We start from the raw sequence: 17,409 nt of genomic DNA, 5'->3' as shown, positions 1-17,409 counted from the left end.
GACACAGACCCAAGGTGTGTGTGTGTGTGTGTGTGTGTGTTGATTTAATATACAATAACGAATGGTGTTAGTTCTGTACTGTATGTAAGTGCTGTGTTTTTAAGTTCTTCGTTAATTCTGTAGGTGGAGAGAATGCTGAGATCTCAGAGGAGGAGGAGTAAGTCTCATTTCCCACCCATAACTGTTCTAATAATTATTATTCTGTATATACTGTATTATATTCAGTTACTCTTTATATACATGATAGTGGATCCTAATCCTGATCACATTTCCCAATGCTCTAATATAGAGTGGATCACAACCCCAAAATACCTTACTCGAGTGGATCCCTAGCCCTGATACTCTAATAGAGTGTATTACAACCTCAAAATCCTCAGTTCAAGAGGATAGCCATACAGAGGCTAATAATCCTGTAGAGTGGATCACAGCCTCTAATAATCAAATACAGTGGATCAGCAGCCCTAATGCTTTAATAGAGTGGATTACAATCCCAAATACTTTATTCGAGTGGCTCACCAGCTCTAATACTCTAATGGAGTGAATCACAACCCTTGGTAATTTACTGGAGTGGATAACCGGCCCTAATACTCGAATAGAGTAGATCACACTCCCAAAATACTCTATTTACGTGGATCACCAACCCTAATATTTGAATAGAGTGGATCACAACCCCAAAATACACTGTTCGAGTAGATCACCAGGCCTAATTCTTCGATGGAGTAGATCACAATCCTTAAATAATACTCTATTCAAGTGGGTCACCAGCCATAATTTAAAAAAATTGAGAGGATCACAGCCAAAATATTCTAACAGAGTGGATCGTGACCCCTAATGATTACTTGAGTGGATCAAGTAGCATCACAGCTCTATGTACTAGAGCCCTACTCTAATAGAGTGGCTCATAGCCCCAGAATAATCCATTTGAGTGGATCACAAGCTCTAATACCCTAATAGAGTGGATCACAAGCTCAATATAATCTATTCAAGTGGATCGCCAGCCCTAATTCTCTAATCGAGTGGATCACAACCCCAAAATACTCTAACTGAGTGGAACACCAGCTTTGATAATCTAATGGAGTTGATCACCAGCCCCAAATACTCCAGTGTACTGCTTTAATATAGTAGGTACTAAACCCTAATACTCTAAAATAGCGGTTATAGAAATATGTTTAGGTAAATGTGATGATTACATTTCCTGGCCAGGTGTGTTTACTCGTTGGTCGTGTGTGTGTGTGTGTGTGTGTGTGTTTGAGTGTGTTGAGCTTTGTAGCTCGTCCGTGGCGTGTCGTGGATGGGTCTCTGAACAGGCCTGTGTGTAAGGGGATGTTAGAGGCACTGCTGTTACACATCATGACACACCCTGGTGTTCCTGAACCGGCACTGCTGCAGCATTACAGCGGAGTTCTGCAGCCCATGGTCATCCTGGATCTGCTAAAGGTAACACACACACACACACACACACACACACACACACATAGATATATATATATATATGTCACACATATATCTGTTAAACCCTGCTAGCCATCTCTCAATTGTGGTTTTTTTTTTCTCCAAGGTTCTTGAAGAGTTGGGGTGTGTAATAAAGCGTTTTACAGTTAATCGCCCCAAAGCGTCTCTGTTTTCTCGCCCTGGCATTCCCAAGGTCAAAGGTCACGGAGAGGTCAGTGTGATGGAGGATGTGGTGGCGTTTTACGAGCCCACGGTGGACTGCAGTTTAAGAATCTCTAAGCTCTTCCCTCATGAGTCTAGCTGGAACAGATGGGTACAGCTGTGTGCACGCTGAACACACACACACACACACACACACACACACTCACACTCATGTCCAAAATTAGTGTTTTTATTTAACTTAATTGCGGCTATAATTAAAGCTATTTGTGATTTCTGTGCAAAATGAATAAAGAGAGTTTTATTTGTTCGGTTGTGTTTGTGTGCAGTGATTCTGAATTAGCACTGATCATGTTTTTGTTTATTATTTTTTTCCTTTTTTGTGATTCCTATTTACATAGTTTAGTAGAGTGTTTCAGTAGATTTTTTTAATAAAATTGAGGTTAATTGAAACACTGATGGAAAGTTGGAGAATTAAAATTCACCTGACAGCTGATGATGTCACAACAATGTCATCAGCTTAGCTTCAACTCCATGGAGCTGTGGGTAATTTACAGTATTAACTTAAGCTCAGAAGAAGAAAAAATTAATGTTGTAATAATGTTGTATTTAACATTGTTGAGCTGTAGCTCTGTCTCCATGTTCCACAAATGAATGTGTCCAAAATCTGCATATTTTTACTGAATTTGTTGGGAATCTGAGTCGTATAACTCAGCTTTGAAGCATCACAGGAACATCAAACCTGCGCTCTTGTTCAAGTCTTGACCTCTTTAACCAACAGTGCCAATTTGAAGAAGATCAGACAAAGTCAAATTTTTTGCCCCCCCCCTCTTTTTTTGGAGGGTGAAAAATGTGACTTTCTCAAATTTTCCCCAAATTCACAGGGTGGTTACGGAGGTCAGGACTTAGACAGAAATACACGTTTGGTGTTCCTGTTATGCTTCAAAGCTGAGAGATGTGTGTGTATATTTTCCAGTCAGTGTGTTGGAAATATGCAGGTTTTGGATGCAATTTTTTAAAAATATTACAAATGTTTGATATTGGTCAAAGTAGTTGTACAAAATAATGATCAGTTGGTCAAAAAAAAGTGTGAAATGGGATCTGTTACACTTGATTATAATTTGAAACTCATGTAATACATGAAAGTGGCGTCAATTACAGTGGAAGCTGGAAGCCACAATTCAAATCCCGTTGGTCACATGACACGTTCCATTAGTCTATTACATTCAGTTACACTATATATATATATATATATATATATATATATATGTATATAAACACACACACACACACACACACAGTGGGTCCTGATCCCTAACCCTGTACTAGAGTGGATTCCATCCCTTAGTACTTCAACTTAGTGTCTTAGTATACTGGATCCCATTCCCTGGATTGGAGACTTACATACTATGGTTGATGTAATGAATCCCAAACCTCAGTACTCTAATATTATTATCTTTATATTAATATTATTATATCTATTATTATTATCTGTCTCCATGTTATACAAATTTGTTTGTCCGAAACCTGCATATTTTATTGGTTGAAGTCGGTCAGAATTCAGAGCCTCATATCTCAGCTCTGGAGCATGACAGGAACACCAAACTTGCACTGCTGTGTACGTCTTGATTTCCTTAACGTACGGTATGAATATTAAGAAGATCAAAGGACGTCAGATTTTTTGCCCCAAAAACTGGTAAGGGGTTAGCCTTTGTGTTTTTTTGGGTGAAAAATTTGACTTCCTCAAATCTTCCCCAAATTCACAGGGCAGGTTAATTAAGTCCAGACTTAGACAGAAACGCACGTTTGGTGTTCCTGTCGCGCTCCAAAGCTGAGATATGAAACGCTGTTTTCCAACCGGTTCCGATCAATATATTGCAAATACACAGGTATTGAATGCACAGATTTAATCATAAAAAACAGTTGATATTGTTTAAAGTGTCATACAGCACACAAAATAATAATTGGTTGGTTAAAATAAAAAGTGTGTGAAGTAGGATCTGTTACACTAAAGCAACAGCAAGCAGGAAGGATCAATTCGAGCCCCAATCATCAAATCTGACACTTTCTGGAAGTTTACATGCAACAACGGTTTCCTTTTAATGGACAGATGCAGTTTAACACCACAAAAATACAAGATTTTCTTCCAGTACTCATCTTTGGTCAAGAAGAGAGCAGTGTACAGCGGATCATTCAGACCACAATCCTGCCAACATCTAGCAATAAACTGATAAATGTGATAGAGATTGTGTGTACATAACAGAAAACATTGACTTTTGGACTTCTGTCTTGCTGTTCTGTTTAACTTTGTAGTACTGAACTTTGTTTACAGTGATGATTTCTTCAGTGATGATATCTTCAGTAAGAGCTTTATCCTGGTCAGGGTGGCATAGGACACCATCACACACAGTCATATACATTAAGGAAACCTTCATGGACACAGAGAGAACCTGAAACTCCACATAGACAGTAAATCTGAAATAGTCACATTAATAGTCACATTTAATATTATGCTATATTGATTCTATATCACAGTAAAATCACAAGTAAAATCTGCTACATGACATTTAAATCTTATTAGGAATGTGTGTAAATGAGAGAGAGATTTATTTCAACATTTAACACATTAAACAACATTTACAGTAAAAATTGTTATACAGTGTTGGATAATTTCTCACACTGTGATTTTATTGCATCATTATACACCTAATATGAATTTCAATTTCAAATACAGACTGACTGTAAGGAAGGAAAGCCTCAGAGTCTACGAGTTACTGTGGTTATTGTTGCAGGAGTTTGACATTTTCCGAGGCGTGAATTTGAGTTTTATGGGGTGTTTAGGAGCCAGAAGTCCGCTGTTGTTCAGCTCCAGAGGAACCTGATAGGAAAACAATAGTTACTGTGATTGATAACAATATGACCTGGAAACTGATTTGTTTAAAACTGTAGATTAAGCAGTACTTTATCAGCATCAGCATTAGCTCTAAACAGATTAGCGATAGAAGATCCTGACCTTCATTTCCTCAGAAAGACTGATGTCGAATTTCTGCAGTATCTCAACAACAGCCAGCTTCATGGCCACAATGGCAAACCTCATCCCGATGCAGTTTCTGGGTCCTAAACCAAACGGCATGTACGTATACGGGTCGATGCTCTCCTTATTCTCCTGAGTGAACCTGAAACAACACGGAGGATCAACAAATACCATTAATAAAAAAAAGTGAAACCCAAAGTCCTATTCAGATGGGATTAAAATTACATGGGGACCTGGAGTTTTTCCATCTTTTGCAGGTGATACCCAATGATTTTATTTCTGTCCAGATCAGCCATGTCAGTGTTCTTCTCCATCCTCCACAGACCAAATTCAATTCAATTTTATTTATATAGCACTTTTAACGATGGACATGGTCACAAAGCAGCTTTACAAAAAGCTCCAGGACCTTGAGCAACACATAACAGTACGCAAGACTATAGTGAGAGATGAGTGTTTGACAATAAATACACAGAATAGGACAATAAAAAAATAAAGGACAAGGCAAAATATTTGATAGTGTAGCAGCAGTAGGTATGGCATTGCATAAAGTGTGTGAGGTGTGAGGCAGTAAGGTGCAGGTGTGCAGTAGTAATGAGTCATACTGGGTTAGGTGTTTGACTAGCCCAGGTGAGTGTTGGGAGGCAGCAGGGTGTTGAGTAATCTGACTGCCTCAGGAAAGAAACTGTTGTGGAGTCTGCTGGTGGTTGCACGCATGCTCCTGTACCTTCTGCCAGATGGCAGGAAGGTGAAGAGTCCATGAAAGAGGTGAGAGGAATGAAAGGGGTGAGAGGGGTCGTCCACAATACTGGTGGCTTTGCGGATGCAGTGGTTGTTGTAAGAGACATCAATGGTGGGTAGAGAGACGCCAATGATCTGTCCAGCTGCTCTCACAATCTGCTGTAGGGTCTTGCAGTCAGAGACTGTGCAGTTCCCGTACCACATGGTGAAACAGCTGGTCAGGATGCTCTCTGTAGGAGGTGGTGAGGATGGGAGGGGGGAGTTTGGTTCTCTTCAGCCTACGCAGGAAGTGGAGGCGCTGCTGGGCCTTCTTGACTAGGGAAGTGGTGCTGAGAGTCCAGGAGAGGTCCTCCATCATGTGCACACCAAGAAACTTGGAGCGTGGAGCTTCTGACTCTCTCCACAGTTGTTCTGTTGATGTGCAGTGGCGAGTGGTCCAATTGGGTCATCCTGAAGTAAACAATCATCTCTTTAGTCTTATCAACATTAAAAGATAAATTGTGGGTTTGGTCAGACTCAGCAGGCTCAGATTTCTTATCAGTTTCTATGGGATGATTGTGTGGAATGCTGAACTGAACAGCATCCTTACAAAGTTGTCCTTTTTTTTCCTGGTGAGTAAAAGAAAGGTGGATGGTAGCAGATATGGCGTCCTCTGTTGAGCGGTTGGGACCGTAGGTGTACTGAAATGTGTCCAATGTGGTGGGAAAACTGCTTTGTATGTGTATCATAACTAGCCACTCAAAGCACTTCATGATGGCGTGAGTACAATGGGCCGGTAGTCATTCAGGCAGGACACAGATGATTTCTTCAGCACAGGGATGATGGTGGTCATCTTGAAGCACACAGGAACAACTGCTTGTCTTAGGGAAATGTTAAGGATGTCATCTGCAAGCTGATCAGCACATTCCCTGAGCACCTGGCCAGGTATGTTGTTAGGACCAGCAACTTTCCGTGAGACTCTGGACAGAGTCTTACTGAAGTCAAGACCCTTGGTTGGTGGGAGTTGGAGTGGTATTCCCTGTCTGCATGTTGTTCTGTTCTTCGAACGTAGAAATCATTCAGTGCATCTCGGAGTGAGGCGTCACCATCACAGACAAGTGGTGTAGCTTTATAGCCATGGGGGTCACAGTTCAGTGACTTCTGTGCTGGTCCCAAGCCCGGATAAATAGAGAGGGTTGCGTCAGGAAGGGCATGGGTTAACATGGGTTGAGGCCCGGGTTAACAACGACCGCCATTGGCGCCGGTGACCTACAGGGCGCCAGTGGAAATTGGGCTACTGTTGGTTGAAGAAGTAGAGGAGGGAGGAGAGTGAGTAGACAGAGAGAGAAGAGGAAAGGTAAGAGTGTAGGACTGAGAATAGGAACTCTGAATGTTGGTACTATGACAGGGAAAAGTAGAGAGCTGGCTGATATGATGGAGAGAAGGAAGGTGGATATACTGTGTGCACAGGAGACCAGGTGGAAGGGTAGCAAAGCTCATAGTCTAGGAGCAGGATTCAAGCTGTTTTATTATGGTGTAGATAGTAAGAGAAATGGGGTAGGTGTGGTCTTGAAGGAGGAGTTTGGGAGGAATGTTCTGGAGGTGAAGAGACCGTCAGACAGGGTGATGAGTCTGAAGTTAGAGATTGAAAGGGTGATGTTGAATGTTGTTACCACAGGTAGGTTGTGAGTTAGAGGAGAAAGAGAGATTCTGGAGTGAATTAGATGAGGTGATAGAAAGTATTCCCACAGGTGAGAGAGTGGTGATAGGATCAGATTTTAATGGACATGTTGGTGAGGGGAACACAGGTGATGAGGAGGTGATGGGCAAGTTTGGAGTTAAGGGAAGGAACCTTGAAGGACAGATGGTAGCGGACTTTGCTAAGAGGATGGACATGGCTGTGGTTAACACTTATTTTCAGAAGAGGGAGGAGCATAGAGTGACTTAGAAGAGTGGAGGTAGGAGCACACAGGTAGACTACATCCTATGTAGAAGAGGCAGTCTGAAAGAGATTAGTGACTGTAAAGTGGTAGTGGGAGAGAGTGTAGCCAGACAGCATAGGATGGTGGTGTGTAGGATGACTTTGATGGTCTGTAAGAAGAAAAGGTCAAAGATAGAGATAGACAAGAAAACCAAGTGGTGGAAGCTGAAAAAGGAGGAATGTTGTGAGGACTTTAGACAGAAGTTAAGGCAGGCTCTGGGTGGTCAGGTAGTGCTGCCAGATGACTGGGAAACTACAGCAGAAGTGATCAGGGTGACAGGAAGAAAGGTGCTCGGTGTGTCATCTGGAAGGAGGAAAGGCGATGAGGAGACTTGGTGGTGGAATGAGGGAGTTCAAGATAGTATCCAGAGGAAGACGTTAGCCAAGAAGAAGTGGGACATGGACAGGACTGAAGAGAATAGACAGGAATACAAGGAGCTACAGCGCAGCGTGAAGAGGGAGGTGTCTAAGGCCAAGCAGGAGGCATATGGCGAGTTCTACACTAGGTTAGACACTAGAGAAGGACAGAAGGACTTGTACAGGTTAGCTAGGCAGAGGGATCGAGATGGGAAGGATGTGCAGCAAGTTAGAGTTATTAAGGATAGAGATGGAAGGGTGCTCACAAGTGAGGAGAGTGTACAGAGGAGATGGAAGGAGTACTTTGAAGAGCTGATGAATGAGGAAGATGAGAGGGAAAAAAGAGTAGAAGGAGTGACCTCTGTGGAACAGAAAGTAGATAAGATTAGAAAGGATGAAGTCAGGAAGGCTTTGAAGAGGATGAAAAGTGGAAAGGCAGTTGGTCCTGACGACATCCTGGTGGAGGTCTGGAAGTGTCTAGGAGAGGCAGCAGTGGAATTTTAACTAGTTTGTTTAACAGGGTTTTAGAGAGTGAGAAGATGCCTGAGGAATGGAGAAGTAGTGTATTAGTGCTGATCTTTAAGAATAAGGGTGACTTGCAGAGTTGCAGAAACTATAGGGGGATAAAGTTGATGAGCCATACAATGAAGCTATGGGAAAGAGTAGTGGAAGCTAGGTTAAGGAAGGTAGTGGAAATTTGTGAGCAGCAGTATGGCTTCATGCCCAGAAAGAGCACAACAGATGCCATTTTTGCTCTGAGAATTTTGATGGAGAAGTATAAGGATGGTCAGAGGGAGTTGCACTGTGTGTTTGTAGACTTGGAGAAGGCATATGACAGGGTGCCAAGAGAAGAGCTGTGGTACTGTATGACGAAGTCAGGAGTAGCAGAGAAGTATGTCAGAGTGGTGCAGGACATGTATGAGAGGAGCAGGACAGTGGTGAGGTGTGCTGTAGGTCAGACAGAGGAGTTCATAGTGGAAGTGGGACTGCATCAGGGATCGGCTCTGAGCCCCTTCCTGTTTGCTGTGGTGATAGAACGGTTGTCAGAGGAGGTCAGACAGGAGTCTCCTTACACAATGATGTTTGCGGATGACATTGTGATCTGTAGTGAGAGCAGGGAGCAGGTGGAGGAAAACCTGGAGAGGTGGAGCTTTGCGCTGGAGAGAAGAGGAATGAAAGTCAGTCGTAGTAAGACTGAGTACATGTGTGTGAATGAAAGGGAGGGAAGTGGAACAGTAAGATTACAGGGTGAAGAGGTGAAGAAGGTACAGGAGTTTAAGTACTTGGGGTCAGCAGTCCAGAGTAATGGAGAGTGTGGGAAAGAGGTAAAGAAGCGAGTGCAGGCAGGTTGGAATGGGTGGAGAAAGGTGTCGGGAGTTCTGTGTGATAGAAAAATATCAGCGAGAATCAAGGGGAAGGTGTACAAGACAGTGGTGAGACCGGCCATGCTGTATGGTTTAGAGACAGTGGCACTGAGGAAGAGACAGGAGTCAGAGCTAGAGGTAGCAGAGCTGAAGATGCTGAGGTTCTCTTTGGGAGTGACAAGGCTGGACAGGATTAGGAATGAGTTCATCAGGGGAACAGCTCATGTTGGATGTTTGGGGGACAAAGTTAGGGAGGCCAGATTAAGATGGTTTGGACATGTTCAGAGGAGGGAGAGTGAGTATATTGGTAGGAGAATGTTGGACATGGAGCTGCCAGGCAGGAGGCAAAGAGGAAGGCCAAAGAGGAGGTATATGGAGGCAATAAATGAGGATATGAAGCTAGTGGGTGCAAGTGTTGATGCAGAAGATAGGGAGAGGTGGAGCGTGATGATTCGCTGTGGCGACCCCCGAAGGGAAAAGCCGAAAGAAGAAGAAGATGGCCTGAATGCCTTGCTACATACGCCGTGTCTCCTTGGTGTTTAGGAAGTGACTGTGGATTCTTTCTGCATCGTTGCACTTTGCCTCTTTGATAGTTCGGGTCAGATTGGCCCTGGCTGTGTGGAGGGCTGCCTTGTCATCAGATCTGAAGGCAGTTTCATGAGTTTTCAGCAGCAAGCATGCCTCAGCAGTCATCCACGGCTCCTGGTTTGCACGTGTGGTGATGGTCTAGAAGGAAGTCGCATCATCTATGCACTTGCTGATGTAGCTAGTCACTTGCCGCCCTAAGGCTATCCAAGGAAGTACATCCACAGCCTAAATGACTCTTCTGGTTTTTATTTTTTGGTCAACTCTGCACTCACGTGATCATTTTAGTTGTAGGCAGATACTGCCTCTTGCATAGAAAAAAGTTCTTGAAGGCTGTATTTAGTCACCAACACTCGAGTACAAATTGGGAACAGATGAATTCTTTGGAGGATTCCCTCAACAACTTTCAACTTTGTAAGGTGCATATAACGTTAAAACAGCTGTTATGATTAAAACAGCTGTTATGATATCAGTTACAGCTAGAAAACCAATTTACATTCGCACATTCTGTAACATCACATAACTTTTTGTTATATGGAAATAAATGAACACACAGTTGTATTGCAAGTTCCTCACACATTAGATGCTGCAAAATAAATGACTGAAACTATTCAGGATCATAGTCAAAACAACCTGCAGACCCTCTTCCTTCCCACCTTGGATTAAGTTGCCTTCTGGACAAGCGAGCTTTGTCATGGAGGAGAAGTGTGAAAGACTTAGTACAAACATTATCCAGAGAAACTAATCCTGTCCTAATAGGGCTAGTCTCTAGTCTCTTACTAAAATGGTGGACGAACGGAATCTTGTTTGAGAAATGAATTAGAATTGATTAGTTTCCCATCACTGTTTATCATAGATTGCTTCGTACCTCTCAGGGTTGAAGGTCTCTGGATCGGTCCAGTATTCAGGGTCCCTGTGTAGGGGGTAAGTAGGGACAAAGAAGACGGTGTCCTTTGGGATGGTAAGGCCGTTTATCTCAACAGTTTTTTTGCAGACTCTTTCCAGACGAATAGCGATCGGGTACAACCTGAGCGACTCGTTCAGAGCAGCGTCCAGATAATCCATGTTCATCACCGCGTCATAATCAACTTCAGCCTGAAAACCAAAATACAAGACATGAATAAGTGGGACAGAAACAGCCAGAGTCTCTCTGTCAACTCCCATATTGTTTCTAAACATGCTTCATAACTTTACAACTTGAGTTAGTCACCTTATTAGGGAAAGTTGCATCAATTTCTTCCTGTAGTTTCTTCATTGTCTCTGGATTACTGGCCAGATTGTAAAAGAGAAACGACAGCGTGCTGCTGCTCGTCTCATAACCAGCAAAGATGAATATCATGGACTGGGACAGGATCTCATGATCATTCAGACCTTCAGACATCACACACACACACACACACACACACACACACACACACAAAATACATAAGGATGTTCTGGCCTTATTTTAGACCTATGACCCTATTTGTGTGATCTGATTCACAGTGCCTATTTTAGAGTTTTCAGTTGTTTCTATTCTATTATTCTACTTCCCCCTTCTCTGCTGTCAGATCTCTCTTTTCAAACCCATTCACTGTCATGCACACTAAATTTCTGAACATTGTCATACTTTATCCGGGTTTTTCAACAAGAACAATATCTTCCATTTCTCTGTAATCCAACCCAAGCCCTATGGAATTAAATCAACAAAACCAAATTACACCTCAATGGGACACTCGAAACCAGTGCTGTTGGGTTTAATATTTTGCTGTTTGTGTTGTGGGATTTGTTCTCTTGTTTTGCACATCAGAACCGAAATGTTATCTTCATGGGAACAAATGAAAAGTTTGGAAAGTAGAGAACTGGAGAGACTTTTTTCACCATATAGAGTGAAATGATTTAGATTTGTGGCTTTGCTGCATCACAACTAATTTGTATAAAATTGATAAAAACTCATCAATGGTTATCTTAATTACCTCAATTATCTCAGAACAGAAGAACAGAATAATGTTAGTGTCTCAGTGACTTTTACTAGAGGAAATTACCTTTGTTTGTCTCTTTGCCATTCAGATCGTCTTTTTCTGATTTCTGAGAATCGATCATCAGCTGCATGAAGTCCACTCGTCTCTGCAGAAAGTCAGAGACAAAAAAAACAATAAAACCGCAATAATATCTAAAGTGTATAAAGGGATTTAAGTCTTTTTTAGCTGTACCTTATGATCTTTGGCCACACGTTCAGACTTGATCTTTTGCAGGGAGGCATAAAAGAAATCAGTCACTGCGGTCGGGAAAAAGGCAAAATCCATTTTCTCCAGCACCGGCACAATAAAGGGGAACAGCACTGATAGAAAAAGACAGAGAATGTGAAATCTCTCATTGTAACAACAAACATAAATATAAATGCAGATCTGAATATTAAGTGTCTGAAATTAGGTTTGTCTCATTATATTGTGAATTAGTATTAATCTCAAATCAATAAATTACTGGCAGTGAGGAACAGAGGGTTGAAGAAGTCAAACTTCAGCATCTTCTTGATGTTGGATACAAACGGATCTTTGGGGTTGTTCAGGGAGTCGATATCGACACTAAACGCTGTGCTCGTCACCACATCCATACTGTACGCTCCGAAAAACCTAAAATTACCCAAAACATCATCAAATCAAAGCAACGTGCAGAAATTTGTGAAATAAACATTTATTTTATGCTTTAATATCACAGACAGCATATCAAAGGTTACACACACACACACACACACACAGCTGCTGTGAGATTATTTATTTACTCTTTAATATCTGCTGATTCTCCTCGCTTCGACGTCTTCTGCAGATTTTCAACCAAAGCGCGAGAATGTGACTTCATGATTCCAAACATCTGAGAAACAGGAAATAAAGTCTATTGTTAATATTATCATTCATCACATCAAGAGAAAGTCGAAGCCTGTGTTTAATAATTAAAAGAAATGAATTAAGGATATTGAGACACACACACACACACACACACACACACACACACACCTCCTTCAGTCTGCCGCTGGTGAACGATGGAGAGAGGACACTCCTGATTCTCCTCCAGTCTTCGTCCTCGACGACGGACACGGCGTCGTACAGAGGACCGTTTAGACGGAAATTCTGTGCAAAATGATCAAAATGATTAATTAATAATTATGAAATTATTAATTATGAATATCAATCATGGTTAAAGAGCTAATAGATTTAACGTTATTAGTATTTATAATCACTTTGGTTTTGTGTTTCTGAAACAACAGATTTGTCAAAGTATTGTTTGTTTTATTACTTTGTAAGGTAGGAAACCCTAACCCTAACCCTAACCCTAGATTTTATTACTGTTATTTAGCACTTAAGAATAGATTAAATTATTAATTCTTTAAAGTAATAGTTTTAAAACCCTCAGGCATTAAAAAGAGAAATAAATTCATACAGCAATGCAAAAAAATAATTCAGGAGTGTTTTTGTTTTTCAGTCCAGGTTCGTTTTTCTTTCTTTCTTCTGTGCTACTAGGAACCATGTACACCCCTGTCCACCCATCTGTCCATCTCTCTCCATCTCTCCATCTCTTTCTCTCTCTCTCTCTCTCTCAGTCTGTCAGTCAGTATTAAGTTTAAGTGTGTGTGATCTCACTCTGCGGTTGGTGAAGAGAGAGTAACACTCTTTAATCAGGACGGTTTTGATGATGTCTTTGTCCAGGACACAGAGGCCCGGCTGTCTCGCGTCGTATATACTGTAAACAGAAACCACGTATACAATCACATATATACTGTAAACAGAAACGTTTACAATCACAACCACTTTCACGTCACCAAATCAGCTAATTAGAAGTTTGGGACAGTGTATGGTAACATCATATTTACTAGCTAGAAAAAATAAATATGAATAGTCTGATAGCTATTAGCTTAATTAGCAAATATATATTGGGATTAGGACTCTGAGTAAAGTAACACATACAGCTAAAATAATATGACCTCAGGTTATAATCAGGTAGATAGTGATTAAAGGTTTGCACTCTACATAAATATTTAGCCAATTTGAGGTTAGAATAATGTTTTCTGAAACTTTTTGTTCTTTGGGTACTAAAGTGTTCAATCTGTCAGGGGTTTTTGTTGTTCTGAGAACACTCACCCCCAAATCTTGCCGTACTTCTGAAAACACTCCATATCAAAATTATGGATTCCCTAAAAATCAGTGAACGATATTCTGTAAATAACACTGACCCTGAGTTTATCATTTAATATAGGAAAATGTTTACAATATAATATAAACTCACCTTACGATATTCTAACATGGTTCCGAAAAATGGTACCGGTTTAGGACCAGGAACTCCCAACCGCTTAAAGAAACCATACGGCCAGTACCCATACCTGAAAACGACACATTACAGGAGGAGTTTATACTGGATATAAACAACATTATAGAGAGAAAAACACAGTGAGGTGGAGGTTAAAATATACTGATAAAGACACTATAGCAGTGTCATATCAGTGTTTAACCACATGGAGGCGCTGTACATGACTCACTGTCTATCTGACAGAACTGTTGCTATGGCTACATCATGAAGAAAGTTTAATCACCATACTCTGTTTATTAAAATTAACACACACTGTGGTGAGTAAATCATTAACAGGAACAGCATTGTTATTGGGGCTTTAAACGTTTTACTACCTGTGCTTCACCTGGTCGCTCACACGCACCTCAGCTCCTGCTTTTACTCTAAATTACTGCCTTACTATACTATAGAGTTAAACGTATAGAATTAAACATATAGACTTAAACATATAAACTTATAGAATTAAACAGAGTTAAACAGACAGTTAAATGTATACATTTAAAAGCATAAACATACAGAGTTACACATATAGAGATAAAAATATAAAAATAAACATATAGAGTTAAATATATAGAGTTAATTATATAGTTATACACACAGAAGTTAAAATACAGTGTTAAGCATACAGAGTTAAATATATACGGTATAGTTAAATGTATAGAGTTAAGTATTAAGAGCTAAACATATAGAGATAAAAATATAAACATATAGAGTTAAATATGTAGAGTTAACTGTATAGTTATACATAAGGAAATTAACTCTATACATTTAACTTTATACATGTAACTCTATACGCTTAACTCTACATATTTAACTTCATACAAGTAACTTTGTATGACGTTAAATGTCCAGAGTTAATTGTATAATTATACATAAGGAAATTAAAATATAGTGTTAACGATACAAAGTTAAATGTATTAAATGTATGAAGTTTAATATGTAGAGTTAAGCGTATAGAGTTAAATAGGTGACACATTCTGAGACAGTGTGAAATCTGAAACAAACAGATTAAGCGTTTCCTAATTAGACCTTGATCATTCCTAATAAAATAATAAACCAAACTAATAAAAGTAAAAAGTAAAATAGGTTTAATGCCCATCTCCTGAATTAAAACCAGGACACAGTAAACAGTGTATATATTTATTTATACTGTATGTATGTTGTATATACAGTTGACAAAAAAACAACATTGTACTTTGTACTTTATGAACAAATTAATGGAAAACAACACCACAAAATATTTCACAAAATGTTTCGAATAATTATATTATTTATATAAATAAAGAGTGGAGAATATCAATATCAAATTTTGAAAGGGGGTGTAAACTTTTAAACTGGTCTGGCTGTGAAATGTCTGTGAAATCAAACTCATTTAAAATCCCGGGATAAATTCCTAGCTCAAGTTCAGAGTTCCAAAGAGAATATAACAAACACTAACAAGAAACAAAATGAAAGAAACAATACTGAATAAATTAAACTTTAACTGAATTAAATAGTCGTGTATTAATGATCTAAAGGACGGGTGTGGTTTTATGTAAGGGATTATAATTCGATGAAATGAGGTGGTTTTGTCTGTCGTGCTCATACAGGCCTGAGGATGTACAAACTTTTTCAAACTTCATTACCTTCTGTCACTAACAGCGAGATAAAGTGAAATGTGAAATTGCACTTACAGAACGATGAGGCTGATGAGGATCACGATCAGAGCCCACGTCTCAGCCGAAAAACTCCACCAATACGCCATCCTGATTGTACGTGGTGTTACTGTTAGTACTGGTATTAGTAGGAATAGTACTAGTATTAGTAGGAATAGTACTAGTATTAGTAGTATTACTATTTGTAGTACTAGTATTAGTAACAGCAGCAGTAGTAGTATTAGTGGTATGTGAAATTCAGAGATGTTGCAGTCAGAAGTTCGTGTGAGAGAGAGAGCGAGAGCTGTAACAGAACACAGTTAAACCTCTCACTACAGATTACTGATAAACACACACACCCACACAGACATGCGCACACACACATGCGCACACACACACGCACACGAACTCAGCTAACCTCTGCACACAATGCTAGAGGGTGAGTCATGTTCAGCTGGTTCAACCCCTGAGGAATTTCCCAGTTTCTGAAAAAAAGTTAATTTTATTACATCCCTTTATTTCTGTGCTGTCTGAAAGAAAGAAAGAAAGAAAGAAAGAAAGAAAGAAATGTAAAGAATTTCAGCACTTTTTAAAGACAATAAAGTTATAAAGATTCTGTAAGCAATGCAGAACTGCTGTTAGATGTGAGGTGCGTGTGTGTGTGTAAAACTGGGAACATTTCCGTACATTTCTGTACATGAGTATCTGCTAATGTCAACAATAAGATAGGAAATGGAAACTGTGTGTGTGTGTGTGTAGTGTGTGTGTGTGTGTGTGTGTGTGTGTGTGGTGTGTTTATAGTGCTGATTAATATAAAGTGCATTAGGCTGCATTTCTCAACAGAGAATTATAGTGTTATAAAACACACAACAGTATGGAGGAGAGAGATAGCTCTTCACACCCACACACCCACACACACACACACACACACACACACACACACACAAACTCAGCTAACCTCTGAGCAATAGAGGAAAACTGCAGAGAATTTCCCCTCTGTCTCTGTTAGAACAGTTTACAACAGAACAAAACAGGGCTTTGCTACAGAACTGTAAGAGCTTCAGGTCTGTGCATGCTGGAAAGTGTGTGCATGAGGCTTAGCTGTCCTGTCCAAAACAATCACCACATTGACTACACCTTTTAAATCATCATCAGGTAACTCCTATAAAATGGGTTTATAGTAATGAACAATATTGGGGAATATATCACGGTTAGCTGAACTTGTAACTGAACTTAAAATGTAAGTTTGGCCTGTGTTCTGTTCACTATCATGGAAAAATTAAAAATTGTACTGCAGCCTGCCATTAGAGGGCCTCAGAGACATTTTAGCTTTACTTCTGAATCCATTACAAAGTCCACCCCTAAGTATACAGTCTTCTCTGAAATTTTTTTTTTCTTTGAATTATTATTATTATTATTATTTGCTATACAGTGAAGACATTTGGGTTTGAGATGATGAATGATGGAAAGATGAATATGAGACGATAGATCAGAATTTCTGATTTCATTTCCTGATATTTACATCTAAATGTGCTAAACAACATCCACCTTTTGTTTGAACCCACCCATTTGTTCAAGTGATCAGAAGTATAGGAACATGACACTGACAGGTGTTTCTTGTTGCCCTGTTAGATTGACTGTTTAAAGAATTAATAGCTCTGAATGTCTACTCTGGGTTTGAGCCCTGGGTTTCACCTGTGAAGACTGCATTTGTTATTAAAAAGGATAAACCAACATGAAGACCAGAGAGCTGTCTATGGGAGAAAAGCAAACCATTTTGAAGCTGAGAAAAGAGAAAAAATAGAT

General features: G+C 40.0%; 2 protein-coding genes across 3 annotated transcripts in view; one reads left to right on the top strand and one right to left on the bottom strand.

Annotated features, from left to right (window-relative positions):
- LOC117596190 (general transcription factor 3C polypeptide 1) overlaps positions 1-1,921 on the top strand; it is a 4,907-nt gene extending 2,986 nt beyond the window's left edge. Inside the window, exons 4-7 of the mRNA XM_053230108.1 lie at positions 1-14; positions 124-157; positions 1,254-1,437; positions 1,559-1,921. The exon at positions 1-14 is cut by the window's left edge and continues 461 nt beyond it. Of these exons, the coding sequence (XP_053086083.1) occupies positions 1-14; positions 124-157; positions 1,254-1,437; positions 1,559-1,786 (460 nt within the window). The 3' untranslated portion in view covers positions 1,787-1,921. The remainder of the gene's footprint in view (positions 15-123; positions 158-1,253; positions 1,438-1,558) is intronic.
- Positions 1,922-3,503: 1,582 nt separating this feature from the next.
- LOC117596188 (cytochrome P450 3A30) overlaps positions 3,504-17,409 on the bottom strand; it is a 54,114-nt gene continuing 40,208 nt past the window's right edge. The window contains exons 1-13 of one of the 2 annotated variants that reach the window (XM_034300407.2): positions 15,643-15,950; positions 13,910-14,003; positions 13,765-13,817; positions 13,267-13,366; positions 12,643-12,756; positions 12,411-12,499; positions 12,113-12,261; positions 11,842-11,969; positions 11,674-11,755; positions 10,860-11,020; positions 10,518-10,744; positions 4,625-4,787; positions 3,504-4,489 (exon numbers count right to left, since the gene is read on the bottom strand). In XM_034300407.2, coding sequence (XP_034156298.2) covers positions 4,376-4,489; positions 4,625-4,787; positions 10,518-10,744; positions 10,860-11,020; positions 11,674-11,755; positions 11,842-11,969; positions 12,113-12,261; positions 12,411-12,499; positions 12,643-12,756; positions 13,267-13,366; positions 13,765-13,817; positions 13,910-14,003; positions 15,643-15,713 — 1,545 coding nt within the window. In that variant the 5' untranslated portion in view covers positions 15,714-15,950 and the 3' untranslated portion in view covers positions 3,504-4,375. Of the gene's footprint in view, positions 4,490-4,624; positions 4,788-10,517; positions 10,745-10,859; positions 11,021-11,673; positions 11,756-11,841; positions 11,970-12,112; positions 12,262-12,410; positions 12,500-12,642; positions 12,757-13,266; positions 13,367-13,764; positions 13,818-13,909; positions 14,004-15,642; positions 15,951-17,409 lie in introns of those variants that run through there. The other variant, XM_053230109.1, reaches the window with a different exon arrangement.

Source organism: Pangasianodon hypophthalmus, chromosome 26 (genome assembly GCF_027358585.1).
Source record: "Pangasianodon hypophthalmus isolate fPanHyp1 chromosome 26, fPanHyp1.pri, whole genome shotgun sequence".
In the NCBI taxonomy this organism is placed as follows: domain Eukaryota; kingdom Metazoa; phylum Chordata; class Actinopteri; order Siluriformes; family Pangasiidae; genus Pangasianodon; species Pangasianodon hypophthalmus.
This window is presented reverse-complemented; position numbering and strand designations above follow the sequence as displayed.